Raw genomic sequence first — 12,645 nt, forward strand, 5'->3', positions numbered from 1 at the left:
GCGACCTCACCGGGGCCCGCCGATGTTCAGGCTCTGGCTGTGGAATAAGAAAGAAAGGGAAAGAGAGCCTAAGCGTTGGCAAAGAAGGAACCAAGGTCCCTGGTAACCCTGACTCTGTCACCTCTGGCTTTTCTGCGTGAAATTCCGTGTGAAGAGCACCGTGGTCTTCAGAGGCGCCGGACTCTCCAAGACCTGCCGATGGCCCTCCATGACCCAGCCCGCAGCCCCGTTTCTTGGAGGGGACAGAACGTGTCTCCCGGTTTGTGGGGGGCAGCTTCTGAACCTCTGCAGTCCCCATCTGAGTCCCGGGGTTTTTCTCTTTGATGCATGAAGATCGTCTTTCTCCTCCTCTTCCCCCCCCTCCTTCTGGGACTTCGTCAAGTCTGAGGTGCACTGTGGACATAGCCCGCCAGGCTCCTCTGTCCATGAGATTCTCCAGCAGGAATCCTGCAGTGGGCATCTGTCTCCTCCTCCAGGGAACCTTCCCGACCCTGGGATCAACCCTGCATCTCGTGTGTCTCCTGCGCTGCACGTGGATTCTTTACCAGCTGAGCCATTGCGGAAGCCCGGTTTCCTTTGGGACTTATTCAAGCCTGGAGGATGCTTCCTGCAGGACGGCTGAGGTTGGACGCTCACGCACGTGCAAGGCCTCTGAGCACCGGGAGGTCCCTGAAGCACCAGATTGCCATCAGCAGTGTGGGAAGGCTCCATCTGCAGGGGCCACACTCAGACAAGCAGGTGCGCGTCCCTCAACGGTTTTGGTGATTTCTCCCTGAAGCAGCGGGGACAGGCTGGGACGGCAAGAGGAGGGGCCAGACCCGGCCGTCAGCGAGCCAGAGACTCGGAGACTCGCTTTCCTAAAAACGGGGACCCCCAGCAGGCTGAGTTTGCCACCTGAAGTCTTGGGGACCCGTTCTGACTCCAGAAACGGTCGAAGGATGGAGCAAGGAGCAGGGGGAGCAGTTCAAGCTTGGACTCGGGCTCTGAGCACCGGAGCTGTGCACAGGCCAGAGCTTCGGGGGGTTTGCCTGAGGAGTGCGGAGGGGCCGCTGCCTGACATGCGAGGGCTCAGGGAGACTCGGGCCAGGAGCCTCTCCTGGACCCCACTGGTGACGGCATCAGGGCCTGGGGTGAGGGTGATCCCAGAGGAGATCTGGGACCCCAAGTCCTCAGCGGATGCCACATGGATGCTCAGAGGGGGTCAGCATGACACAGACTTGGAGGCTAGCCCTGACGTGGCTGTGTCCTTGCCATGGCCAGCCGTGTCTGGGGGCAGTGGGTCCTTGAGCTCTCAGGACCCTTGCAGAGCCCGAAGTCCGTGCGGTGCCCGCTGGTGGGTGAAGCGTCCCTCCCACTGAGCCCTCAAGGATTTCCAGCTCAGTGGGGCCCCCTCTGCGTCCTCACTGGCAGCCCAGAAGGGCTCTGGCTGAGCAAACGCATCAGACGGTGACGGAGCCCGGGGCCTGGAGCCTTCATGCCTGCCTGGGCCTCTGAGGGTCTGTCGGAAGCTCAGCCCCACAGCCCTCCCCGAGGGGGCGGGGGGAAGACTGAGACCACCGTCCTCCAGGAAAGAGAGGGAAGAAGGGGCAGCTTTATTCTTTTTTTTGTGCATTTAAGTCACTTTAAGTGATGCTGGAGACATCAGTGGACGTTGAGAGGGTCTCGGGCTTTTCTGGTTTATTAAACACTCTGATGACCTGTTTTATATTGTGCATCAAGAGCGCTGATATTTGATGAGTTATAAACAAAAACCTATACGGCTTTCCTGACATGCCCCAGTCACTGCTGACAGACAGTCTAGGAAAGGGGGCCATTTGGGAGGTTCACGTGGACTCTTGGGGAAGAAATATGTGACCACGGCCCTGGGCCCTCCACCACCAGTTCACATGCGCCCTTGGACGCCGTCTGTGCCAGAGACCTGCTCTGCCCCTGCCACACATGGGCTCCTCCTGTCCACGGTGACGTGGCCGCCTGCAGGCATGGTCCTGCCTGGGTCACTGGGGGGCTCTCCCTGCTGCCACCCCCAGGCCACGTGGGCAGGGCCAGCCCGGACACATCAGTGGTCTCGTCTGGGCTGAGGCTGGTGGTCCATGCCTGGGCTCTGGCTGGGAAAGCCCTTGTGCCCACTCCGCTGGTGGGACCCCAGGGGTGGACTTGGCCCGAGGTTGCGGGGCTGGCAGGGCTCGCCCTGACGCCCACTCTGCAGTGTGGGCTCCAGGGCCCTTTTTCTCCTGCTGTGTTTAGTCTTCCGGCCCCCAAGGAGTCTGGAATTCACCCTGACTGACGGGCGCTTGGAGCCTCATTTCTGCAGAGATGGGTCCCCAGCGGAGTCTGGCAGCTGGGTTAGAGGCGGGTGTGGCAGCTGCGTCCTTCCACTGCAGACCCAAGGCCGGGCTGGGGTGGGTGCTCCTGGGGGCCAGCGGGAGGGGAACTTAGGAGGGTGGAGCGGGGTGGGGGTCAGCTGTGAGGTCGGCTTCTCTGGGGAGAGCAGAGTGCATCATCCACAGAGGTGTTGCTGGACGGACCTGGGCCCAGCTCCCGGGATCACACATCCTCTGTGACCTCAGTGCCCAGGTGCCCACAAGGGTGCCTGGACCAATGCCCTCGACCTTTCAGATGCGGAGGAGGACGCTCTGTCCAGGCTGAGGAGAAAGGCCCAGAAAGGCTCTGTAAGGGCGGCATTCGTATCACCTCTTTTGCTCACAATTTCTGCCACAAGGACATGAGATTAGAAAGCAACTCTGTTTAAAATTCTGTTAAAGATAAAAGGAATTTTTAAAAAGTTCTCCCTTAGGCTTAGTCGTTAGTGACTGACTTGCTGGGACATGAAGAGAGTTGATGTGGAGGGCATATTCGGTTCTCGCTGTTGAAAATCCTGACTAAACTCAAATGTGCAATGAAGCATCCTTAGCCTCACTGCAGCGTGAAGTACGTTTACATTCTCACTCAGGCTGTTGGAGGAGGCTGCACAGTGTAACTGCGTGATTCTTCTCAGTCGCTGCAAAGTCAGATCACAAGTGGTTCTCGATTTTACATACAAGTGCATGGGTTTTCTGTAAGCCAGGGGCTCCCCCCCCACCCCCACCAACCTTCAATAACTTTGCAAAATGAGTTTTCTGAATGTAGAAGCTTGACAAGGATGAAGGTTGAATGCTATGGAAAGGACACAAATCAGAGCCCAGGAGTCCAGGCTAAAAGGGTTCTGTGGCAAAAAGCCCTGCGCTCCAGGCTTGTGATTCCTTGTAGCAAAAACGGGGCAGCTTCCCTGGGAAGCAGTAAGTCTCCTGGTTGAGAGAATTTACAGAAGCCACGGGCTGAGCAAACGTGGACACGTGTTTCCCAGGCCAGCGCCTGGAGGAAGGATGGGACGTTGCACACGTGTGACTGCATGCTCCTCCCGGAACGTCCTGACGAGGCCCCAGCTTCCTTGCTATTTTCACACAAGGAGGCCGAGGCTCAGAGATGCCGATGCTCCTGCCAACAGCCGGACGCCCCACGGGTGCTGGTCTGAATGAGACTGTCACAAGGACGGCCGTCTCCTCCCCGGACCCGCCCTGTCCAGTCGGCCCCTGCTCACCCTGAGCCACAGTGGATGTCCCCATCATCTGTGGGCCCAGCCCCCCTCACAGGCTCATCCTCCTGGGCCCCCCATCCAGCTTCCCAGGCATCCTCATCCTGCATCCCTGTGGTCCTTCCAGCCCCAGGGACACCTCACCACATGACCTGGCCTGACCACGTGGCATAACGTGGCTGCTCCAGCCCCTGTGAGATGTGTTTACGTCATGTTATTCTCCGAGTGATTATCACCATCTCATCTGTGAGCGCTGGCCTCTTTTCTGTCTCATGGTGGAGTAACAAGTCCACGGTTCCTCGCATCACCAGGTCAGAGGTGCAGTAAGATGCAGTCCTTACTTATCTCTGACTGTTTAACCCATTATCATGCACATGGATTATTTCATAATGGATAGTGAGTTAAAATGTGCATTCCGTTTAATTCAATTTAATGACAAATACCCAATACTTTGTGTCCTAAAATATTTGTACATAAAATAAACTCACAATTTTCGATGTATTTTGTGATGTATTTTCTATGACAAAAGTGAATTTTATCAGCCCAGGCGGACAAGAAATTAGTCTTCCCTTTAAATTACGCCAGGCTGATTTTATCCCAGGGTTTAGCCTGCTAGGAGCTTCACAGTTTCCACTGTGTGTTTCCACCAACCCTCTCTTTCTGATTGACTTCCCCGGGCTTCCAGTGGGTGCCCGGTGTCCCCTCTGCCCCACGGCAGGTCTGCAGGGCAGCCAAACGGCCCGGTGTCCACTTGTCCAAGGCGGCCAAAGGGGTGGAAAGGCCTCCTGAGATGGGCACCCTGCGTGCACGGCCCCATGTCCAGCAGGGACGCGGCTACAGAGAGAAAAAGGCTTTTCCGAGTGAAATCAAGTTGGCTGTCAGTGACCATTGCATCTTAGTACCATTTTCTTTTTGAAATATTCGTGTGTATATGGGCCTCCCAGGCGGCTCAGCGGTAGAGTCTGCCTGCAGTGCAGGAAGCTGGGTTTGATCCTTGGTCAGGAAGATCCCCCGGAGGAGGAAAGGACAACCCACTCCAGTGTTCTAGCCTGGAGAGTCCCAGGAACAGAGGAGCCTGGCGGGCTGCAGTCCATGGAAGATCCCCTGGAGGAGGAAAGGACAACCCACTCCAGTGTTCTAGCCTGGAGAGTCCCAGGAACAGAGGAGCCTGGCGGGCTGCAGCCCACGGGGTTGCAAACAGTTGGACTTGACTGAGCACACACATTAGTGTGCAAATGTGAACCCCAAAGCCCCAGTGCGTCCCTCCCTGCAGCCTTTCCCCTCTGGTGACCGTGAGTCTGTTTTCTGTGTCTGTGAGTCGGTTTCTGCCCTGTGACTGAGTTCATCTGATTTAAATTTAGGATTCCACATGTAAGCGATGTCACCTGATGCTTGTCTTCTCTGACTTTGTGCTCCGTGTGACCACCTGTAGTTGATGTGGAGCACAGGGACTATATCTGACGTCCTGGGGTAAATTAATGAAATTCAAAGGAAAACTTTTTATTCTCGGGGAAAATAAATGTGGTGAGCTCTTGGCATTTCCTCTCGTATGCTTTCTGAAAATAAAGTGTGGGTTTCAGCCGTGTGGGGTGCAGCGTGAGCTGCTGGTACCTCCACGCGGTCTGAGAAACGTGGGTGATGGAGTGTTTCAACGGGGAGTTGAGTTTTCTCAACCACAGCTCTGCCTGAGGGGAGGCCGCATCCCCGTCAGAGTGAACAAGGCTGACTCGTCTCTGGAAACTAGTGACATATTTTATTGGTATCACAACTATAGGATCATTATAAAATCACACAAAGTGCCAATATTGTGCAGCAAATAGTCATTTCTTAAGAAAATAATTTAATTTTCAGCACTCCCGCTCAGCTGCTATACATGTACCTTCCGGCGATGCTCTGAGTGTCCATGAATGCTGGGTCCACGGAGGCCACCTTCGCAGCCATGAAGGAGTGGATGCAGTGCAGGACCGCCGTCAGATCCTGAAACTCCAGCTCCTGCCAGAAAAGCGCAACGTGCTTACACACTGAGCACAGAACAGCGCAGTACAGAGGCTCACAGGCGCTGCGCTCTTAGGACCACCAGCAGTGGCCTCAAGAGCAAACACTCACAAAGCAAGAGGGCTTCTGTCAGCACGGACACGCGGGTTTCTGGGGGTTTTGTGCACGGACATCCTGACTGACGGGTTGATTCCCGATTTCTGGTAACTAATGTGGGATGGCACTCAGGTCCTCCGTGCGGAACCCTGAGTCCATCTGTGCTGGGTCCTCAGCCTCCACAAAGCCAGGAGCTCACAGTGGTCCCTGCCTGGATGTCACACAGCCGGGCTCACCGTGTCACAATTTAGGAGACGGAATCTGGCTTCACCTGCACGTGTGTGAACATACGTGCACAAATGTGCCCCTCTACAGGTGTGCACGTGTCTGCGTGTAAGTGTGCCTGTGCGTGCACGTGCATGCTGTGCTGCAGGCATCCATGCACATGCGTGCACATGTGTGAGTGCGTGTGTCTGCGGCTTCTGCGGCCAGGCAGCTCCAGCAGGGAGCCGGCAGCCGGGCGCCCGAGTGTCAGGCTCAGCCCCCGCGCTAACCCTGCTGCCCAGGTAGTCTCCTCTGCAATTCATTTATCCTAAGGACCTAGATTTTTATTAAACTCCTTTAACATTTCATCGTGGCTGAAATACTGAGTTTAAATATGATCTGCAGCTTGGTCTAATTACCAACTTCTGATGTTTTAACACCTTGATCTTTTCCTTAATTAGGTAAAACTCTCAGGGAGCTGGGCGGGTCTGCACTGAGCTGTCAGACTACAAAGAACGAGGTTCCTGAACTTGAGGAAACACTCCTTCTCTCATGAGCCTCACTCTCAGGAACTCCGCATCTCTCACAAGGGTGACACTTTCAATCAACGTCTGAGTGTGAATGTCACCTTCGGGGCCTCCGTAAATCTCCTCTGGAAATCACACTTCTTCACGGAGCCGCCCGCGTTACCCTCTCACGGCACACACAGCAGATGTTCGTCAGAAACTGTCGGGAGACAACAGGGGGCCTTCTGACGAGCGACGGCCGTCCGGGCTCTTAGCGTCCCCCGAGTGTAGTCTAATGGCCCGACACCCGAGGGGGATTCTAAAGTCTACTGTAATTTAAGACAAGAGCTTCCACCCAGCTGTGCAATTCACACTTTGTTGTTGTTCAGTCACTCAGTCGTGTCCACTTCTTTGCAACCCTGTGGACTGAAGCAAATCAGGCCTCTCTGTCCATCACCAACTCCCGGAGTTTGCTCAGACTCATGTCCATTGAGTTGGTGAAGCCATTCAACCATCTCATCCTCTGTCGTCCCCTTCTCCTCTTGCCTTCTTCAATCTTTCCCAGCATCAGGATCTTTTCTAATCAGTCAGCTCTTTGCATCAAGTGGCCAAAGTATTGGAGTTTCAGCTTCAACATCAGGCTTTTCAATGAATATTCAGGACTGATTTCCTTTAAGATTAACTGGTTTGATCTCCTTGCAGTCCAAGGGACTCTCAAGAGTCTTCTCCAGCACCACAGTTCAAAAGTGTGACTTCTTCAGCGCTTAACCTTCTTTATGGTTCAAATCTCATATCTGTACATGACTACTGGAAAGACCATAGCTTTGACTAGACAGACCTTTGTTGACAAAGTGGCGTCTCTGCTTTTTACTGTGCTGTCTAGGTTGGTCACAGCTTTTCTTCCAAGGAGCGAGCGTCTTTAAATTCCATGGCTGCAGTCACCGCCCACAGTGAATACAAACTGTACTTCAAAGGAAACCTTAACGACTGTCCTTCCCAAAGGATTCACCGCGGAGGCTGAGCAAAGCTGTGCTTGCTGTGCTTGGAAGAGACGACTGTTAAATAAATGAATGAATACCTAATGTAAATGAATATCCTGTGTAACTTTCCTCTGAAAATGTCCCAAACAAATACAACTAAAAGTGACACTCACCAGGAATAACCATGCACAGAACAGTTTCCTATGTCTTGTTCTCAGGGAACTCAAATCAGGGCACAACCGCTTTCTGGTTCTCATAACATGAAGGCTCGAACGTCTGGGGTGGAGACAGGCCCACCAGGGGTCAGGTGTGGGTCTTCCACTCGGGGGCTTCGTGACCCAGGCGGTGCTGTGCTCCGAGCCACAGCGTCGCTGGGGGCTGTGGTGTAAGCGCTCCCAAGGCACTGACGACGGGCTGGCAGAGTTCAGAAAATTCCCCGAGTGGCTCCCTGTGTGGGGAGGTGTGGCAACGTGGGCCAGGCCTGCGCGGCCGGGTGGAGGCAGCAGGCGTCCCCTGCACACCCTCAGCAGGCCTGCGTCCAGCACCAGAGGCGGTGGGGGAAGGACAGCGTCCAGCACCAGAGGCGGTGGAGAGGAGAGCGTCCGGTCAGCGCCCGGTCAGGGCCCGGTCAATTCCGGGCCTCTTCCACCCAGCGGCTGACAGAGCAGCCTCAGGGTGGCCAGGGCTGCGTCCCCAGGCCGGGTGATGCTGGGCTCTGACCTGGATGCGGGTGGGTGCACCTTCCCTCTCTCCACATAACTGGTAAGTTACGTCCAGATCCTTTGAATTTACAGAGCAGTGTGTCCTTAATGTCACAGACAGGTCATCACATAATGCAATTTGTACAACTCTTCCCTTAAAAACTGACTTCTCCTGTATATTTAACCATTGATTTCCTGCTAATATTCACTAAGAAACCTGTACTTTTTGGTGGAATTAAGTAATGGGTTTCAATGACTACAGTTTTAGGATATTAAGGCCTCTAACAGGAGACACACCCTGGGTTCCCATGACACCCTGGCTGACTCCGAGGAGGGTTCACACTTGCATTCTGGTGATTCCACAGGCCAGGGAACGGCACGCCCAGCCCCGGACACCCGGTTCACTCAGGCGACGCTGTGCCGTAGACGAGTCCCTACCTTCATCTCGATCTGCTTGGTGTCCAGACTCTGAAAGAGCAGCTTCACCCGAGCTTTCCCGTCGTCGGAAGACCCCTTCAGCTGGGAGAACTTAAACCTCCAGAGCACACTCTGTAAAGGAAGGCAGTTCTTAGTGCTTTAGACACAGGAGCGCGTTTATTCAGTTAACATCAGCCGGTGCTGTTAAATGACCGAAGTAAATGCAGACGCCTGCCGGGCTACCTGCGTGCAGAGACGCCTGCCGGGTTACCTGCGTGCAGAGACGCCTGCCCGGTTACCTGCGTGCAGAGACGCCTGCCCGGTTACCTGCGTGCAGAGACGCCTGCCCGGTTACCTGTGTGCAGAGACGCCTGCCCGGTTACCTGTGTGCAGAGACGCCTGCCGGGTTACCTGTGTGCAGAGACGCCTGCCCGGTTACCTGTGTGCAGAGACGCCTGCCGGGTTACCTGTGTGCAGAGACGCCTGCCGGGTTACCTGTGTGCAGAGACGCCTGCCCGGTTACCTGTGTGCAGAGACGCCTGCCCGGTTACCTGTGTGCAGAGACGCCTGCCGGGTTACCTGTGTGCAGAGACGCCTGCCGGGTTACCTGTGTGCAGAGATGCCTGCTCGGTTACCTTGGTACACAGACGCCTGCTCGGTTACCTGTGTACACACGCCTGCTCCACATGCCTGCTCAGTTATCTGTGTGCAGAGACACCTGCCGGGTTACCTGTGTGCAGAGACGCCTGCCGGGTTACCTGTGTGCAGAGACGCCTGCTGGGTTACCTGTGTGCAGAGACGCCTGCTCGGTTACCTTGGTACACAGACACCTGCTGGGTTACCTGTGTGCAGAGATGCCTGCTCGGTTACCTGTGTACACACGCCTGCTCCACATGCCTGCTGGGTTACCTGTGTGCAGAGACGCCTGCTCGGTTACCTGTGTGCAGAGACGCCTGCTCGGTTACCTTGGTACACAGACACCTGCTGGGTTACCTGTGTACACACACCTGCTCCACATGCCTGCTCAGTTATCTGTGTGCAGAGACGCCTGCTGGGTTACCTGTGTGCAGAGACGCCTGCTCGGTTACCTTGGTACACAGACACCTGCTGGGTTACCTGTGTGCAGAGACGCCTGCTCGGTTACCTTGGTACACAGACACCTGCTGGGTTACCTGTGTACACACGCCTGCTCCACATGCCTGCTCAGTTACCTGTGTGCAGAGACGCCTGCTCAGTTACCTTGGTACACAGACACCTGCTGGGTTACCTGTGTACACACGCCTGCTCCACATGCCTGCTCAGTTATCTGTGTGCAGAGACGCCTGCTCGGTTACCTTGGTACACAGACACCTGCTCGGTTACCTGTGTACACAGACGCCTGCTGGGTTACCTGTGTGCACACACACCTGCTGGGTTTCCTGTGTCACACACGCCTGCTCGGTTTCCTGTGTCACACACGCCTGCTGGTTTATCTGTATACACAGACACCTGCTGGGTTACCTGTGTGCACAGATGCCTGCTCGGTTACCTGTGTACAGATGTCCGCTTGGTTACCTATGTCACACATGCCTGCTCCACATGCCTGCTCGGTTATCTGTGTGCACAGACACCTACTCGGTCACCTGTGTACACACACACCTGCTGGGTTATCTGTGTACACATACGCCTGCTCAGTTATCTGTGTACACACATGCCTGCTCAGTTACCTGTGTCACTGAGCAAACTGCTCTGAGAACATCACTCAGTGTTGGGTCAGCTTTGACTATGAAGAGGAAAAGCTCAGTGGTGGTAACTTTCTAGGAACCACCTACAGAATTATTATCTGCATAGAATCATAAATGACTGCTAAAACAGTACAGTCAAGAAAGTGCAAACCCCGCTTATCACTTAAAGGATCCACAATGGTCCTTAAAAAGAAGTCCTTGTTATTTGTTGGGTACGGACGTTACGGTCACACTGACTCGCTCCTGTACGCTGATGTGGTGTCAGCCCTGCCCGGCTCTGGACCTGTAAGGTGCTGGGACCCTGAGCTCTCAGACAGCGGGTCACCACGAGGGAGCCCGTGCAGAGGACGCGGCCGTTAGGGCTGGTGGTGCCGCAGCCGTGGACGGGTGTCACAGCCCTGAAATGTAGCACATGCTCCACCCACCAGCACCGCCTCTGGCTGCTCGGCACACACCTTGGTCTTGCTGTCGAAACAGGTGAATCCGAGAGCAAAGTCCACGGTGAAGCACAGAGTGTCTCCTTGCCCGCTGCATATGTACGTTTTGGACTAGAAAAAAGGATCAATTGTGAGAAAACACCTTTTTAAAATGATGCTTAACATTAATCGGGTGGCTACAATATCCTCTGCAGAAGGAAATGGCAGCCACTCCAGTATCCTTGCCTGGAAAATCTCAGGGAAAGAGGAGCCTGGTGGGCTGCAGTCCGTGGGGTCGCCAAGAGTCGGGCATGACTGAGCAACGGACACTTACGCTTACTTACACTATTTTCCCCCATCAAAACCTGCTTTTAGAAAACCGAAGCGCATGGAGGTCCCCGGGACACGGCTCCCATGTGGTGCCTCCCTCACTGGTCCTCCGGCAGGTGCAGAAGCCGCACCGTCAGCAGAGGTGCCGGTCTTAGCAAAGCGGAGCCTGACAGCGTCCTCCGGAGACACCCTAACCCCAGATCATAACTCCCCGTGATGCCACCTGTCCCCATCACATGAATGAGCGTGCACGCTTTGCTCCTCCAAGTTGCCTTGGGACAGGCCAGCCTGCAAGTGCGTCCCGAGACACGAGATCCAGCTGCTCTTGGGAGATGTTCCAAGGGGTCTGACCCAAAACAAAAGCAAAGGACAGACGCAGCGGAGACTCCACTGAGCTCCGTGCCTGGGGCCGCGGGAGGGAGACTGCTGTGGGGGTGGGTGGGGCGGGCGGGGCGACCCCCGACAGGCTCAGGGTTTGCGAGGATCAGACGATCGATCGGTGCACACAGCTCCTAGCAGTGCCAGCTGAGTGTGAACACCAGAGGTGTGGTCAGTGCTCTGGTGGCTGCTATTGTGTCCAATTCTCAGCTAAGCGCACGGATCCTGGCACAGCGGGGGTGACGCCAGGTGCGCCAGACCCACGAGGCAGGAGCTAAGGGTGAGCCCTCCCGCCCCCGGGGGACGGCACGCCTTCCAGTTCTGCTTCAGGAGACAGTTCCTCCCGTCTTGACATTTCTGGGCTACATCTCCTGAGTCCTTACATAACACCTTTGGGGAATCGGGTCAACACCGAGGGGTACTTGAGCCAACTTGCTGAGGAGGATGCTCCCTATGAAAGGATAAGGTGAGTTTCCCCAGGCACGCTTCTGCCCCCGCAGCAAAACGGCTCCTGGAAGACGATGCTATGGCGGGGGGGTGGGGGGGGGCCCAGGGCGGGACCCCCTGTGCGAGGGCGCTGTGCCGGCTGGGGACACGCCGCTCCCTCTGAGGCGGGGCCGATAACTGGGAGGAAGCTGGGGTCAGACCCACCTGCTGACCCTGGAGCATCTCCAGGGAGGCAGGGGGCAGCTGGAGGTCACCCGGGGTGTGGGTGGTGCGGCACCCGTGTGGAAGCGGATTCTGGTGCGGGGACACAGGGGCTGACGAGGGCCACTGTGGGGTCCTCCCCGGAGTCTGTGCGGGCTCAGCTCCCCCACCAGCCCTGGCACCCCAGGCTGAGCAGTCGATCACGAGGGGACTCAGGCCCAGCCACCAGCAGGCCAGCCCTGGGCCCCTCACACTCCATGCTAGCTGCATCAGGACGCGGCCTCACCACCAGCATCTAGCGACTTCCACACGGGCGGGGCCTGGCAGCCGGCAGGTCCAGGGACCAGCCCTCCGGCAGTGTACCCGCCGCAGTCAGCCCTGTCTGCACGAAGGCACCCGTCCTCGCACAGCTCCGGTGTCCAGGGGGCTGTGTGCCGCTGGAGGCTCGGGACACCTCCAAGGCTGGGAAAAGTAACGGGCCCACCTAAGACTCGGACACAGACAAGTAGGCAAAATGAGGGAACAAAGGAATGTTTCCCCAGTGATGGAGTAAGATGATCCCGAGAAGAACTGAGCGAAGTGGAGATAAGAAATCTGCCTAACAGAGTTCAAGGTAATGACCAGAAAGATGCTGAGAGAACTTGGGGAGGAGAACGAACGCAGGGAGAGGTTTAACAAA

General features: G+C 55.9%; 1 protein-coding gene across 1 annotated transcript in view; it reads right to left on the reverse strand.

Annotated features, from left to right (window-relative positions):
* Positions 1-5,339: 5,339 nt before the first annotated feature.
* Positions 5,340-12,645, reverse strand: part of SNTG2 (syntrophin gamma 2) — a 119,836-nt gene continuing 112,530 nt past the window's right edge. The window contains exons 15-17 of the mRNA XM_044940575.2: positions 10,650-10,742; positions 8,492-8,602; positions 5,340-5,563 (exon numbers count right to left, since the gene is read on the reverse strand). Of these exons, the coding sequence (XP_044796510.1) occupies positions 5,432-5,563; positions 8,492-8,602; positions 10,650-10,742 (336 nt within the window). The 3' untranslated portion in view covers positions 5,340-5,431. The remainder of the gene's footprint in view (positions 5,564-8,491; positions 8,603-10,649; positions 10,743-12,645) is intronic.

The sequence above is a fragment of the Bubalus bubalis genome, chromosome 3, assembly GCF_019923935.1.
Source record: "Bubalus bubalis isolate 160015118507 breed Murrah chromosome 3, NDDB_SH_1, whole genome shotgun sequence".
NCBI lineage: Eukaryota > Metazoa > Chordata > Mammalia > Artiodactyla > Bovidae > Bubalus > Bubalus bubalis.